The sequence below is a fragment of the Rattus norvegicus genome, chromosome 1 (assembly GCF_036323735.1).
Source record: "Rattus norvegicus strain BN/NHsdMcwi chromosome 1, GRCr8, whole genome shotgun sequence".
NCBI classification, from domain to species: domain Eukaryota; kingdom Metazoa; phylum Chordata; class Mammalia; order Rodentia; family Muridae; genus Rattus; species Rattus norvegicus.
Window position 1 is genome coordinate 15,023,498 of NC_086019.1, and position 17,073 is coordinate 15,040,570.

Below are 17,073 nucleotides of genomic sequence, written 5' to 3' on the forward strand. Positions count from 1 at the left end.
GAAGACGGTTAGCCAGATCTCTGTGAGCTGGAGGCCAGCCTGGTCTTCATAGTGAGTTCCAAGACAGCTAGGGCTGTGTAGAGAGACCCTGTCTTGAAAGAAAAGCAAAAAGAAAGAAAAGAAAGGTGGCTGAAGGTGAGCTTCAGTTACACACACACACACACCCCAGTTTGCTGATGTCACCCAGTGGTAGACGGTGGTATGGAATGTAAGCCAAATCAACCCTTTCTTCCCCGAGTCACTTTTGGATAGTAGTCTATGACAGCAACAGAAAGCAGACTAGGATACGCTCAACGCCTAGAACCACGCTCCAAGAAACTTGTAACTTGAACTTTGTGTTTTGATTGGAAACCGAAAACCAAAATAAAGCAGAGGGCCTGCCCACTTTGCACCTCCCCATCCTGGTGATTGACTGGCTCTGTTTGGGTCATTTTTTTTAGAAAATGTCAAAGAAGCAGGATGGTGTAAAAGTCTCCCATAGTCACTGAGTCTATGCCTAGCTTCATATAGAAGCACACTGGGGTATGCTCTGTGTGACTAACTGCTTTTGCTTCATGCATGCCGTAGCACCACTTTTTTCTTTTTTATCTTTATTAACTTGAGTATTTCTTATTTACATTTCGATTGTTATTCCCCTTCCCGGTTTCCCGGCCAACATCCCCCTAACCCCTCCCCCTCCCCTCTACGTGGGCTTCCCCTCCCCATCCTCCCAGCATTACCACCCTCCCCCCAACAATCACGTTCACTGGGGGTTCAGTCTTGGCAGGCATAGTACCACTTTTTAATGGTCGAATAAAGCTTTTTTTTTAAATAAATATTTTGTTTATCAATGAATGTATGACTATTTGCACTGTTTCAACTTTGGACTACCAGCAGCTTTTGTGTAGGGAAGGGCAGGAGGAGAGAGAGAGGAGAGGAGAGGAGAGGAGAGGAGAGGAGAGGAGAGGAGAGGAGAGGAGAGGAGAGGAGAGGAGAGGAGAGGAGAGGAGAGGGAATAGGAATTGTTAAACAGTTTCTGTCAAGATGTTCTTGAACCATTTTATACTCTGACCAGCACATTGCTCTATTTCCCTACATCCTCTTCAGTTTCTTGGCTTTGAAAACCATAAGTATTTTGTATGCATACGATTTGTTTTCTATCACTGAAATGTACTGTTTTACATCTCAATTCAGCTGTGTTTAACGAATTCACTCAATTGTAAATCCAGCAGGACTGTCTAATCCCGGAATAACCTATGACCTTCCTAACCCCCTGTGCTGGCTGGTTTTGTGTGTCAACTTGACACAAGCTTGAGTTATCACAGAAAAGGAGTCTCAGTTGTGGAAATGCCTTCATGAGACCCAGCTGTAAGGCATTTTCTCAACTAGTAATCAAGGGGAGAGGGCCCCTTGTGGGTGGTGCCATCCCTGGGCTGGTAGTCTTGGGTTCTATAAGAAAGCAAGCTGAGCAAGCCAGGGCAAGCAAGTCAGTAAGTAACATTTCTCCATGGCCTCTGCATCAGCTCCTGCTTCCTGACCTGCTTGAGATCCAGTCCTGACTTCCATTGGTGATGAACAGCAATGTGGAAGTGTAAGCTGAGTAAACCCTTTTGTCCCAAACTTGCTTCTTGGTCATGATGTTTGTGCAGGAATAGAAACTCTGACTAAGACAAATTGGTACCAGGAGTTGGGTATTCCTGTGACAACCTGACCATGTTTTGGGGAGGACTGTGGAAGGACTTTGGAACTTTGAGCTAGAAGAGCTATTGGGACATTAAGAGTTTCTGTAGAAGCTTGGAAGATAATGTTGAGAACAGTGCAGAAGATGGAAGCCTGGCTTGTGAAATTTCAGAGGGAAGATTAAAGACTCTTATCAAGGCCATGTTGTTTTGATTGTGAAGATTCTGTGGTTTGGGTTAGCTGGGGCTGAAGAATCAGCTGTGATTAACGAGATAACAGAACTACTAAAGCAAACCTTTGAGTTACTGGGACTATTGATGCTGGTCAGCTGGAGCTAAGAATTTAGCGATGATTAAGAAGAGACCAGCATCATTGAGGTGAAATCTTCTGGGAAGTGTTTTCTGAGAGCACAAAGAGGCTGTGATCCAGAGAGAGCCAAGGTTGTACCTCGTGCTGTGACTGGACTTGGTAGTGTGTAAGAGTCATCTAGGTGGTACTAGTTTTGAAGGCATGAAGGGGTCATGAAGAGCAGCTGAGGCTGGGCACTGTGAGAGGCCATGGACAGCCATTGGTAAAGGTGCACCCTCAGTTGCAATTGATGGCCCAGGACTGAAGGGGTCATGCAAAGGAGTTGAGACTTGGCACCATGAAGAGAGCCTGTGATAGGCTATTGGTGAAGCCTAGCTGCAATGGAAGACAGCAGCATTTTGGAGATGGCAGTTACCATGAGATGACCACCAAGAGCAGCAGCAGCAGTGGAGAAAGGGCATCTTCTGTGTGTGCTACAAAGGGCAGAGCTGGAGAAGTGACCCAAGTCCTTGGAGGAGACTAAAAGATCGTGAGTGAATCCCAGATGTTGGACAGTTAGTTCGATTTCGCTTTTGATTGTCACTGTGCCCTGATATTTTCCCCTCTTGAAGTAAGAAGCATTTTAGTGGAGTCCACAGTTAAGAGATTTTGAATTTTAAAAGTTATTGGATATTTTAAATGGATTGAACTTTTAACATGTAAAGACTGTGTGACTAACGTTATTTAGATCTTGGGGATGAATAAGAAAGTAAGAGTTGAGGCTTAATAGTGATGTGTTTGTGTGTCAAGTTGACAGGGGTCAATTGCACTGGCTAGTTTTGTGTGTCAACTTGACACAAGCTGGAGTTATCACAGAAAAGGAGTCTCAGTTGTGGAAATGCCTTTTGGAAACCCAGCTGTAAGGCATTTTCTAAACTAGTGGTCAAGGTGGGAGGACCCAGCCCATTGTGGGTGGTGCCACCCCTGGGCTGGTGGCCTTGGGTTCTATAAGAAAGAAAGCTGAGCAAGCCAGGGGAAGCAAGCCAGTAAGAAACATCCCTCCACGGCCTCTCCATTAGCTCCTGCTTCCTGACCTGCTTGAGTTCCAGCTCTGACTTCCTTTGGTGATGTAACAGCAAAGTGAAAGGGTCAGCTGAATAAACCCTTTCCTCCCCGACTTGCTTCTTGGTCATGATGTTTGGGCAGAAATAGAAACCCTGACCAAGACACCCCTGCCATCCACTAACCTACTTCCTACATCTGTAAATTTGCCTCATCTGAGCGTTTTGAATCAATAGAATCAGATATGTGTGATTATGTGTGTAACCATGTATATGATTGTATAGGCTGGTTTCTTTCACTTACTGAGAGGAGTATCATTTTCAAGCTCTACCTGTGCTACGGCGTAGATCAGTCCTCTGTTCTAGCTCACTGCTGGAAAATAGCCCATTTGTTTGGGCCTGGTAATTTAAGCTTCTTTCCTTCTCTGCCCTTCTCTGACTAAACAACTGTGGAAAGAGCTCTGGCCATAAATCACTGACGAGTTCTATTTCAAATCTATTACTATGCAGAGTTAAGCTTAAATTATTTAGTGAAAAACACAATAATGAGTTTCGACATAATTTTTAATTGCCCGTTTGTGCTATGAGCACCAGATGTGATCTATGGTTAAAATTGGCCTCCAAAATTGGGAAGTGTAGCAGTGAGTTAGTTAGGCTGCTTTGGCTCTCAATGGTTCCCTCCTTCAGAGCCCACCAGAACCCTCTGGATTCACAAATCACACACACACACACACACACACACACACACACACACACACACACACCACACATACACCACACATACACACCAGTTAATTTTGATATGTGTCGGGTAGCTCAAAGGCTGGGCACTTTTGATGCTTCCCCCTGCTAGCAAACATTCCCTTCTGGTATAGAGTTAACATCCTTAAAAATCTATATTTCATCCCTGCTACCCCAGACCCAATTGGGGAAGTGTCCACTAGAGCCACCTACCCATGGCTGGTTCATCCTATGCCTCTCTCATGGAGATTCTCTTCTTCCTCCTTTCCCTCTCCCAACCCCAGGAATCCTAAAGGTGCCGCCTCTGTCTGTCCTGCCCAGCCATTGGCTGATGGCATCTTTATTTACCAATCAGAGCCAACTGTGGCAGGGTCCCTCAGCATCTTTCCTGCAGATACTTGTGTAAGCAGTTTTGGAGACAAAAATTAACATTATACCACAAGCAGCATTAGGCCAACAATTGGACTCAGTGGGCTTAATTAATTATGAAAGGAAGATATAAAGTTGAGAGAGGGATGTATTTCTTGGATGAAATTGGAGCAGGGTAAGGAGTGGCACACTGAATATGTGTATTAAATTTTCACATAAAAAAATGGAAAAATGTTATAATCCCTGTCAGTGTTGATGATGAGTTTATAACTGAATCTTCTGATAGAACTATTTTCAATTTTCTGAGAGACTGTCAAATTGATTTCTAGAGTGTTGGATACACTTACGTATATGAGTAAGAATATATATCCCTAGCTAGCTAGCTAAATACCTCCTTCCAATTTATATGTCCTTTTTCTTCATCCTTGGTTTCTTTTCTACTCCTTTCTTACCTCCCCGCCTCCTTAACCACTCCCCATACTTTAGCTTTAATTATTCCCTCCTACACATAGACATACCTAGTTTTCTTCTGTTTATTCTCTTCCTTTCATTTCCGTTAGGATTTATTTATTTTACTTACATGAATACACTGTAGCTGTCTTCAGACATATTAGAAGAGGGCATCGGATCCCGTTACAGATGGCTGCGAGTCACCATGGGGTTGCTGGGAATTGGACTGAGGGCCTTTGGAAGAGCAGTCAGTGCTCTTAACTGCTGAGCCATCTCTCCAGCTCCCTCTTGGTTGTTTTTATGTTTCATTAAGTTTCAGTGGCCTCCTTTAAGTGAGGTGCAGATTGAGATCATGAGCAAAGACCACATTTCTGCATGAGAACCACATCAATACAAGGTACGATGAGCTATTATGATGGTTTGTGTATTCTTGGTCCAGTGAGTGGCACTATTAGAGGTGTGGCCTTGCTGGAGTAGGTGTGTCACTGTGGGTGTGGGCTTAAGACCCTCACCCTAGGTGCCTGGAAGTCAGTCTTCCACTAGCAGCCTTCAGATGAAGATGTAGAACTCTCAGCTCCCCCTGCACCATGTCTACCTGGATGCTATCATGCTCCCGCCTTGATGACAATGGACTGAACCTCTGAACCTGTAAGCCAGCCTCAATTAACAGTTGTCCTTATAAGAGTTGCTTTGGTCACAGTGTCTGTTCACAGCAGTAGAACCCTCGCTAAGACAGCTATGCAGCTTGTTATGCATATTATGCACCCAGTATTGCTATGGGATGTGTAGCATCAATTGGCAGAATCCTAGGGTGAATATGAAAGCTGAGGGTCAAGCCCTAAATCAGAAAGTTTTCATAGCATTCTGAGAAGACTCTACCTCTGGGTCAAGAGTCAATGGTTTTGTTTCTGATGCTTCTAGAGTCTCTTCTGGCTAAAAATGTGATTCCATTCATCTTGCTTTTATCATAGTCTCCAAGGCATGAGGAAGACTTTCAATTAGGGCAAAATAAGGACTATCCTAAAAAGACTTAGACATAATTTTCTTAGGAAAAGACACAAAATAAATCCTAATGCAAAAAAATCCTCAAGAATGCAGCATACAGAAGCTAAAACCCAAAAGTGTGAAATGGAATTGACCGTGATCACAGCATTTACCTGAGCTGTGTTGGAACTGTGTCAAACAGTTGTGATGGCTTCATGACTTTTACCACTTCCATTGGCTATGGTTGTGGCATCCAGGTCCATTTGTGCTCTCATTTTGTAGATATGTGAAACAGGAGTGGCCCAGGAGTCTACATGAGGGAGTTAGCAAAATGGGCATCTTTTCCTAACTTCCTGTTTTTCCAGCAGAAAGCAGAGAGACACAAATTTTATGTAGTCCTATTGTCCCTAGCTGCATTTTTTTTCTCTAAACCTACCCTTAATTTATTTTGGAGATAGAACATGTGCTGATTACTCTGGCCTCTGCTTCCTTAGGTGAGGTCACCCAGTGCTTCATCGAAATGTTTATGTTTGCTTTTATGTTTGAGATTATAATATAATTATGTCATTTCCTTCTCTTTTTGCTCACCCCAAAACCTCAAAATTAGCCATCTTCGTTCTCTGCATTATTATGATATTTTAAGAGTCTGGCAGTTTAAACATGAGCTGAAATAGATGACAAAATATATGCCAAAGTGTATGTGGAAAAGCTGGAGGTTCATGATTCTACAAAAAGATATAGAAGAAATTCAGAGATACTGAGAAAGGGAGAAGCATCTTCCCAAGGAATGAAAAACTCCTTATCAAATATTATTTTTATGTTTTCTGAGATTATATAATAATTACTATAAACACATTCTCTTCTCTGCCTACAAAACTCCATCTATTGCCTTTCTTGTGCCTCCTTTCTCCTTAATGGATGTTACCCACACTTAGGTAAGTGTTTTAGACCATACATCCCTCAGTAAATAGAATTTATTCAAGGTCCAAGTTACCTATCCTTTTTTCCTTTCCTTATTTCTCCTTTGTTTCCTGTCTCCCTATCCACTTCACATCCTTTATCTTTTATTATTTCCTCTTAGTCACTCTCAATTTACCTCTATTTTGTTACATTTCTGTCCTTTCTCTCATTCAGTTCCTCTTTCTTTCTTTTGTTATTTCATACTTTGTTTCTAAATGATCAATATTGAAAGAGTTACATATTGAGTTCATGAATCAGCTGCCTGTCAGACAATGTTTCTTTTTTTTTCTTTTTTTTTTCTTTTTTTTTCTTTTTTTTAGGAGCTGGGGACGGAACCCAGGGCCTTGCGTTCGCTAGGCAAGCGCTCTACCGCTGAGCTAAATCCCCAACCCAACAATGTTTCTTTAGGAGAGAGCATCCCTGTTACTAAAGCAAGGTGTTGAGGGCATGGTAACTTTGGTGTGCAGACAAGTTACCTGGTACAGCTCTTGGATCTGTACCATCAAGTAGCAGGAGTCTGTGTATTTCCTCAGGGTGAAAATGTGCAGAAGCAGAGACTTTTGTGTGAGTATAGAATCCTGTATCATAACTAGGGAGATGGAAAACTGTCATGTATCCTTATTTCTCTTTTTGTGTCTTATCTAAAAAACATGCATCCTGAAGTTGCTGACGTAATTTTAATATGTTCACACTTCACTCCACCTTGATCATGATGCCCTGAAGAACTGTCAGGATCAAGGTTTAGATATCTGTCTGTCTATTCTTTACCAAGTCAAGATGGTCCTGTTTGGCAAGATGGTCCCTGATCACAAGTAGAAGTTTAGGTTGCATTGGGTTTAATGATCATTTCTGACAGAGGCAAGGGTTCAGAAAGCCCATGAAATGGCTAGAAGGCATGCATTATGTGGTTGTCCTCTAAAAAAGAAGCCAAGACTCAAAGGAAACAGAAAATATGGTAGAGTGAGTTAGTTATGTTGTGATGTAGGAGTGCACATCTAATGAATACCTTCTCCAAGTTTAAGTGAGGACTAACGATTGGTCCATGGAGGAAGCCCCATATAGACACAACACTTGAAGTGAGTCCAAGTTTACCCACATTATAGCGCAGGATCTACTCTTGTCAGGGTATTGGTCTATTGAATGGTGGCAGATAAGGCAATTGTTTGGCAAACACATGGACAGTGGCTGATTTTTTAATTTAATTACATAACCATCTTCCAGCGAGATCTTACTGCAGGTGGACATGCTGTCAGCAGCAAAAGTGTAGAGGGAGCAGGATATGGAAATTAATTCCTAAGTGAAAATGGCCATTTCCTGCTTCCAAATGGCAGGCAACCTATGTCAGCATGATCCCTCCTGAGTACAGGTGTCATTTGATAAATAGTGTGTGTGTGTGTGTGTGTGTGTGTGTGTGTGTGTGTGTGTGTGCATGCGCTTGTGTTGCTGGGAGAATTGTTCATAAACGTTCTTCCTCTACTGATAAGATTGTTCCTATGCCTACTCCCTCTACTTCATATCCTATCTGGTCCAGCTCCCTGAAAAAAAAAAATACAGGATGACGATACCTTTGTTTTTTTATTTGTCTGTTTTTGCTTTTGTCTGCTTATTTTGAGTAAGAAGGGGCTTAGTAATGCAGAGGCACTGGAGCATTGTCGGACTCTTTTCTCTAGGTATGATTCAGATCATCCATGAGGAGGGTCTGAGGAGACACTGTGAGAAAAAGCATCCGAAGCCCAAAAAGCCAGATCAATAATAATATGCAGGTATCATGGGGTGGGGAGGCTAGAATGTAGCCAGTTTAACATAGTGATTATTATAAATCACTTAACTGCCCACTATTGAGGTGTAACTTGAAAAAAAAAATCCTGGTTTCTCTTTGTAGTTATTGGGGGACTAGCAAGCGTAAGCAACACAGCCATTGGATTAATACACGGTTTACATTTGCATTAAAAATAAGTCATATTGCATCTCATGATAATTTTAAAATTAGGATGAGAAACATAAGACCTCAGAGGTACTCACAATTAGATGACTCTTCCAGAGTGCGCCTCCCTACCTTTAACAGGTCTTAAGGCATTTTTAATAGGCCACATATAAAATGGTGGATGACTTTGGCTTACTGAGCTTCTAATAAAAAATGTCCATCTGATGGTCCCTAAAGCCTGAATCCCAGTGTTGGTACCACCTGGGAAGCATCTTTTCATTGTGTGTGAACCTTGGGTCTGGGGTCAAGATGACAGCTGAGGGGCAAACGCCACTGTCCATGTCAGGATGTTGCGATTGCATACTGAAAAGAGTTGAATTTGGCCTCTGGGCCAAGGGTCAAAAGTTTTGTTTCTGAGGCTCTGCGCTCTCTTCCAGTAAAGAATGTGGTTTCTTCATTCTGTCTGTCTGTATGCTCTCCGAGCATTGAGGTATTGCCTTTCTCAGCAGAGGTGTTTCTCCTCTTGTTGAGAATTAGAACCCTATACATCCTTCAACACCAAAGCCACTCCATCATCTCAAGATGGGAGACTCTGTGGCCAGGATTGCCTACGATATTAGGATACTTTGGGGGGGGTGTCTTGTTGCAGGTAGCAAACTTGGGGATTTTCTTCAACATAGGACACAGTGAGTGGACCTTGATGAAAAGCTTCTTGGATTCCTAGCTGAATTAATACAAAGAAGCAGAATTATCTTACTAATGCATGCAGTACTTTTCTTTGGTTTTCTTGTAAGAGATTATTTTGATGGGAGAAATGCTTTCACCAGACATGGTAATGGTTCCCTCTGTGCTAGAAGTCTAAGCGCATTTAAGATTCAGTGTTCCCGTTGGCCATTGTAGTTTCCAAAGGTTATACAGGGCTCTAAAATTTCTCTCAGAGTAGACCAACAGATTGGTTTACCAGTTCTGGTGGCCATGTTTGCAAGGATGCGAATGAATACTACCTAGAGCCCATATGGTGCTTGAGGAAAAGCACAACCTATCTGGGCACCGTTCCTCTGTCTCTGTAGGAAACTAGAGATCCCTATTTCACATACCCTCAGTCAGTATTTCTTGTTGATCTCTCAGCTCTTCAAACACACTTTCAGCTCATTTCCTGGAGATGCAATATGGCTTCCTTATTGTGGTCTCTGTCCTTTGAGCTGAGTCCCCATGCTCAGTGCATTTCAAGTTCATTTTTTTTATTTTACTTTTGTTATCACAATCTGAATACCTTCTTTCCTCCTCTCTTTCTAGAGGCATGCAGAGCTCTAGAATTCCTAACCATGGAGAATCAGAAAGCATAGTCTCCCAGTGGGAGGGAAAGGAGGGAGTGTCAGGGAAAGGAAATGATTTCTTTTTTTTTTTAAGTTTTATTTATTTTATGTACATGAGTACACTGTAGCTGTCTTCAGACACACCAGAAGAGGGCATCAGATCTCATTACAGATGGTTGTGAGCCACCATGTGGTTACTGGGATTCGAACTCAAGACCTCTGGAAGAGCAGTCCATGCTCTTAACCACTGAGCCATCTCTCCAGCTCAGGAAACAATTTCTTATGTCATGATATTTTTCATTCTTTTTTAGATTAAATAGTATTACAACAAAATAGTCTTTTTATGGGCCTACAGAACAACCTACATTCCTTTTCCTGCATGTTAATGGCCTCTTTTCTCATTAATTGTCATTACATAAACACACGTATATGTATTAGAATGTACATAAGTAACTAAATAGGTATCTGTCTTTCCTTCCTTCTGTTCTTTCCTTGCTTCATCTTTCATACCTCCCTGCCTTCCTGAGCACTTCATCTTCTATTATTCCTTCCTACTCAGTTCCACTTCTGCTTTTATTTTTCTTTTCATTTTTTCATTCATTTCTTTTTTGTTTTTAAATGTCCAAGTTTCATAGAGCTGAACATTGAGTTCAGAGGCCAAACGTATGCCCTATGATGTAAGAGAACCACATGCCCATTATCAACACAGTGTTGAGAGACCCGTATTCTGGTATGCGCATGAGGTATCTGGTATCGATAGTGGCTGTATAGCATCTAGAAACAAGATAACCAAGAGTAGTGACCTCCAGGCAGGGATAGCATGTTGTTAAAAACCAGTAAAATAGGAAGAGTTCCATGCGCTCATGTTTCAGCCTTTTGGTGGCTCTCCTAGGCGATATGCAGCATTTTTAATTTGAAGGCTTTTATCTCCTATGGGCAAAGTCCCCTGAAGAAATGTCAGGGCCAAAGTTTAGAAAGCCTTCTAGTCATCGGTTTCCATAGCGAGACAGCCTTCCTTGCGAAGATGCTGTGTTCACAGATGAACTACTAGGTAGTGTTAGGGTATAATTGTTGTCTGTGGTAGGGGTTGGCTATAAAGGGGACTTGAAATGACTAGGGGACGTGTACAGGGTCTATGGTGAAATTCACGTGTAGGCACAGTTCCTCAAAAGTCGCTGAGGTTAACAGAGTTTATACTCCGGGAATCAAGAGGAAAGGTGTCTGCTCTTCTCAGGGTTGATACTTACTCTTTTGTCAGAGCGGATAAGTCCATTGGCTGAAAAACATGCGGACAACAGCTGATCAGTCAGTTGAGTCACATAGCACCTGATAAGAACTCAGGGCAGGTATACATGCATGGAGATCACATGTCAGCAACAAAGGGGCTCCCCAGATTCGGGCCGGAGCAGGAGGAGGAGAATGTCTCCATGACACAGAGAGTGTAGTCTTTTTGCAGGGATGTGACGAAGAAGTCAAGGATGTGGATACTTCTCTGCATGTTAATTCACTAGGGAGGGATAGAATTGCTTTTGGTATATTAAAGCATGTCCAAAGTGACGTGAGTACTTTACCAAGAATGCAGAGATAGCTATCTCCTCTGGTTACCTGAGGCATGGAATCTACCTGAACATAGATTCATTTGTGGGGTGTGTGGGGTGTGTGGGGTGTGTGGGGTGTGTCGGGTGTGTGGGGTGTGTGGGGTGTGTGGGGTGTGTGTGGGGTGTGTGGGGTGTGTGGGGTGTGTGGGGTGTGTGGGGTGTGTGTGTGTGTGTGGTGTGTGTGGTGTGTGTGGTGTGTGTGGGGTATGTGGTGTGTGTGGGGTATGTGGTGTGTGTGGGGTGTGTGGTGTGTGTGGGGTATGTGGTGTGTGTGGGGTATGTGGTGTGTGTGGGGTATGTGGTGTGTGTGGGGTATGTGGTGTGTGTGTGGGGTATGTGTGGGGTGTGTGGGGTGTGTGGGGTGTGTGGGGTGTGTGGGGTGTGTGTGTGTGGGTGGGGTATGTGTGTGTGTGGGTGGGGTGTGTGGGGGTGGGGTGTGTGGGTGTGTGGGTGTGTGGGTGTGTGGGTGTGTGGGTGTGTGGGTGTGTGGGTGTGTGGGGAGTGTGTGTGGGTGTGTGGGGAGTGTGTGGGGAGTGTGTGGGGAGTGTGTGGGGGTGGGGTGTGTGAGTGTGGGGTGGGGTGTGTGAATGTGGGGTGGGGTGTGTGTATGTGGGGTGGGGTGTGTGGGTGTGGGTGTGTGGGTGTGTGGGTGTGGGTGTGTGGGTGTGTGGGTGTGGGTGTGTGGGTGTGTGGGGAGTGTGTGGGGAGTGTGTGGGGAGTGTGTGTGTGGTGGTGTGGTGGTGGTGGTGGTGGTGTGTGTGTGTGTGTGTGTGTGTGTGTGTGTGTGTGTATCCATTTGGGACATGTGGAAATTGGAGTACACAAAGTGCTTAACAATCTACTCCACTGTCAAAGGATTGCCCTCACTTACATATGTAGTTTATTGAAGCCAAAACAGGGAGCTATGAGGTAGAAGAAGTAAAAAGTGTTAGAAATCACAGACAGACTTGTGTCCTTTGAAGAGAGTAAATGAGGATACATTTTGGGACTATGAGTGGGAGGGTCGGTTTAGTATGATCAGGTATATCAGATTTAACATCAATGGAGGTGGGCTGTGGTTCTCCAAGCAAGGGCCTGCAGGTGGCACTATTTCCTAAGTCAGGATGCGTGACTGCACGGCATGTAGTCTGTGTAAAAGATGTTCAAAGAGTTTTGTTGGTGGATAGTCTCTTCCCTAAGAAGTGAAACACAGGACGAGGAGATTAAAGGCCTTAGATATATCCATCAATATGCGACCTTTCTATTGTTGCCTTCTTTCTGCAAGGTAAAAGGCCATTTTTTTAGACAAGGCTGAGGTTCTATTGGGAGGTAGGGTTTTGTTTTGTTTTGTTTGTTTGTTTGTCTGTTTGTTTGTTTTAATCTAACATGCCCACCTTATTCTTTATGATGGTCCTGAAAAGTCTGGATCCATTGTGTCAGTACCACCTGGGAAAAATGACTGCACTCTTGAAAATGTGGTCTAAATGTACCTGTCCTACACCATTCTCCTTGTACAGATCTTCCTACGGAGGGGTCTTAGCTCTGCTTCGGGGCCCAGTTTATTCTGCACTCTCTGCTACACAAGAATGGGGTTCTCTTCCGCTTACTCTATGTATATTGTCTGGGACCGAGTAGGTGCCATTCACCCTAGAGCAGTTTCTCAGTTAGTTGGAGAGGAGAATTCTGTACACATTTTCAACACCAACACCGTTCAGATGGCTCTGGTCGGGAGAATTATTTATGGCCATAATTGCTTAAGATACTGTTTTTGGCGACCTGGGAGTCTTGTGATAAGTAGGAAAATGGTGAGAGATTTGTTTAACAGAGGACCCAGTGAGTGACCCTCATAAAAGCTTACTAGTTTAAATACTACTAGGAGAGTTGTCGGACTAATGAACCCAGTACTTTCCTTTAATTTTCCTGTTGGTGCTTCAATTAGGTGGAGTCTGCGTTCTCCAGGAGAGGGTAAAGGGTTCTTCCACCTTGGAGGTCCAAGGCAGTTTACAATGTTTGGAGCCTAGTGTTCATCATACCTTCTAAGGCACACAGGGTTCCAGAAATCTTGACTAAGAAAAAGAAGAGAAAGAAAAGTCTAAACCACAATGAAGCAAAAGTAGATGTGGCCTGAGAGTCTACATAAGATGCTTAGGCAAAAGTGGGACTTTCCTGGGATCTCTTCCTGCCCTGCACTTTTTAGCATTAAAAAAAGGAGACATCCAAATTCCATAGAGCCCCAGTCGATGTCTCTAGATGTTCATTTGCTCTCCAAATCCACCCACTACTCATTCCTGAAAGCACAACATGTGCTGGCTATCATGGTCTTCGCCCATGCAGTTGAGAGCGCAGCGTTCTTTCTCCAAGTGCTTGTTTTGCTTTACTTTGCGAGAGCATGATATGATTATGTCACTTCTCCCTTCTTCTGTGGTCTCCAAACCCTCCCATTCATCTCTGATTGCTCTATCCATTCTGATGAAATCTTACCGGTGCGACAGTCTAACATGAGCTGACAGACGCGGCTGTAGATGTACGAGGAATCGCCAGGACGTCTCAGCCCTGCACAAAGATCTATAAGAGACTCAGGCATCCCGAGAGTGGGAGAAACAGTCTTTCCAAGGGAAGGTAACAATTCACAACACAATAGTATCCTGTCTTCTGAGTTTAGATTAAATAATAATATTATAAAATCCTACTTTTTTGCCCATACAAAACAGCCTGTATTTGTTTTTAACAGACCTTGCCTCAAGTTTATTTGTAAAAACAGCACAGGACACTGCTCATCTGAAAATAGTGTGTAGGTAGGTGTGTCACAGCAGTCGTCTGTCTTCACACTGGCAGGAGCCTTTTCTACGGGGTCTTCACAGTGGCCTGGGCACCTTTGGGAGCCTGACCTGGAGCCGAAGCCTGGGCCTTAGCTGGAACTTTGGCCTCTGCCTTGGTTTGAATCTTGGGCTTTGGTTGGCTGAGCCTACGACCCTTGGCCATGTAGCTTCGAATCCTCTTCCCAAGCTTGGGGTGAGCGCTGAAAGCCGGACGGCTGAGTTTGCGGCTGGAGCCCTTTGGCATCTTGGACTTGACAGCCTGAGGCTTCACAAGGGCATTGATGGCCTCTGCGCATGCACTCACTGCCTTGGCGTTGTTGGCCTGCATCTTCTCCAGGCCTTTCTTGTTGCGCTACTTGGCAATGCGCATGTTTCTCAACAACTTGGGATCAAACCCTTATGAGATTCGTACCTTTGTGACCGGGGTTTCTCGGTGCCATTTCTGTGTCTTTTGCAGGACTGGTTGTGTGCGGTATGGTCCTTGGACGTGGCCATGTCTGCACGGTGACCGGCTCCTCCAGCCTGTATGTCTTTCCTTGCAAACTCGGTGCCTCTTTTCTCACTAATTGTTGATACATACACTAATGTGGAAGTGAAAGAACCTGAACTAAATACATCTTGGTTGTCTGTCCTTCCTTCCTGTTGCCTTACTCCATTGCTTCGTCTGTCCTTCCACCCTACTCACTTCACTTCCTTTACATTTTATCGTTATTTCCTATGCATTTTCTCTCCCGATATTTCCTTTCATTTAGATTTCTTTCTTCTTTGCCCCCCCCGCCCCACTTTCTTTCATTTATAAATATAAATAAGAGAGCTGAGCGTTGAGTTTACGAATGAGCTACATGACAGACAAGGTTTCTGCAAATGAACTACAGCCCGTACTACTTCTTGGTTGTGGAAAGCCCGTAGTTTATTAGGCAGACTAGGTGTTTGGTTTCGATTGTGCATGTGCAGCATCAAGGGGCAGTAGACCGTGTTTACTCTGAGGGTGAACATTACCAGAAGCAGAGACTTTCATGTGGTGATAGAAAGCTGTATATAATCGGCAAATAGGGTTTTTTTTGTTTTTGTTTTTGTTTTTTAGGTTCTTCAGCCTTCATGGCTTACCTTCATGGCTTCACGCCTACCTTCATGGCGTATCTAAAATACGCGACTCATTTTCAAATTGGAGATATTTCACTCCAACCTGCTCAAGGACACCTGGACACATGCTGGAGTCACATTTTAGTAAGCCTTCCATCAACCACTTTCCACTTCAAGTCGTCTCTCCCGGGCTTGATGCTTCCTGATCACAGTAGACAATTGGTTAGCGCGGGATCTAACTGTAATCCATGTTTGGAGATGAAGTTCAGAAAGCCCATAAAATTGGTAGGGTTCATAAATTCTGTTGTTTCCCCCTAAAGAGGAAGCAAATGCTTAAAAGATACAGAAGACACGGCAAAGTGTGTCATACACACACACACACACACACACACACACACACGATATAGGAGAACAAATACACTACTTGCCCCTCCAAAGTTATTAAAAAAAGAACAAAGATTGGTCTATGATGTAGGACACATATAAACATAGCCCTAAATAAGAACCCAGTTAGTAAAGTTATATTTCAGGGATCACAGATGTGAGATGGGTATTTTAGTTAGTAAAGTGTTCTAATATTATGTGAGAGCAGATAAGACCATTGGAGGGCAACTATGTAGATAGCAACTGATGAGTAAATGGAATTAAATTAAATTAAACACATTGGCCCTGGAAAGAACTCATAGCTGGTCAACACATAGGAAGATCAGGTGTCCAGGAGGAGCTGAGATGCTGGGTATATTTTTCTATATTTTACTATTTCAAGGTAAGTAATTTTTTTTTTACAACCATTCAAATCAGAATATATTGACTTTGATTCTCCAAATGAAGCCATGTCTCAAGCCTTAGAAGTTAGAGTCCTCATGCTACTAAACCCCAAGAAAAGTGTACCTAAGGGCACTACTGGCCGCAGTCTGTGGACAAGCTGATCAAAGATTTCTGTACTCTCATAAAACTCTCAACTCAAGATTGAGAAAATTAAGGCCTGAATGATCTGGACTACAGGATCACTTTTTCCATTGTTCCCTGCCTTCAGCAAGACTTTTATGGTATTTTATATACTAGGGTATGGGAAAGGAGGGAGGTAGGGTTTTTTGTTTTTCATTCTTTTCTGCTGTGGCAGCTTATCCATTTGATGGTCTCTAAAAGGCAGACTCCACAGTGTCTCTACCACCTAGAAAAACGGAATGCACTGTGAATGGCACTTTATTTTGTGGTCCAGATGATGTGTGATGGTCCTGTACCATTGTCTATGTCAGGATTAGGCTGTGGCATACTGAGAGGCCTTGGGCTTTGCCTCTGGACCAAGTGTCAGTGGTTTTGTTTCTGAGGCTTCTGGACCTTCTTCATCTAAAAATTTAACCTTCTGTATGAATGGTCTCTGAGCACTGAGGTGATATCATCCCCATTAGAGGGGTTTGTTGGTTCATTGGTAATGATAATCATGTAACCCTCAATCCAGGGCCATTTTACTGACTTATAGTGGAAGACCAACTTCTGACTGTAATCGCCTAAGACCGTGATACTTATGGTAGGCAGCTAAATAGGGGATGAGCATAGTTCAAAAGGTAGTTTGGCTTCTAGGTAAAATACTACCACTATTGAGAAATTTCTTACTAATACAGTGAATTCTTACCAGGGCTTCAACTGAGGGGAGTCTTGTTTCGACTGGATAAGTATAAAAGCTCATTATATCCTGGTAGTCAAGGGTGATTTAAGATCAAGTGTCCCTTGTGGCCAGTGCAGTTTCCCAAGGCATGCAGTACTCTACAGTTTTTGACCAAGTAGACACAGAAAATAGAGATATCCAGTTCCTGTGTGACAACTTTTATGGAAGACAGT

General features: G+C 43.3%; 1 protein-coding gene across 1 annotated transcript; it reads right to left on the bottom strand.

Moving 5' to 3' along the window:
* Nucleotides 1-14,173: 14,173 nt before the first annotated feature.
* Nucleotides 14,174-14,476, bottom strand: LOC134482570 (large ribosomal subunit protein eL29-like). Its single transcript, XM_063276012.1, has one exon. The coding sequence runs from the start codon at nt 14,474-14,476 to the stop codon at nt 14,174-14,176; it is 303 nt and encodes a 100-aa protein (XP_063132082.1).
* Between the last annotated feature and the right edge of the window lie 2,597 nt (nt 14,477-17,073).

Bases quoted from the DNA above. Each gene is read 5' to 3' on its own strand.
- LOC134482570 (XM_063276012.1), bottom strand. From the start codon at position 14,476: ATGCAGGCCAACAACGCCAAGGCAGTGAGTGCATGCGCAGAGGCCATC.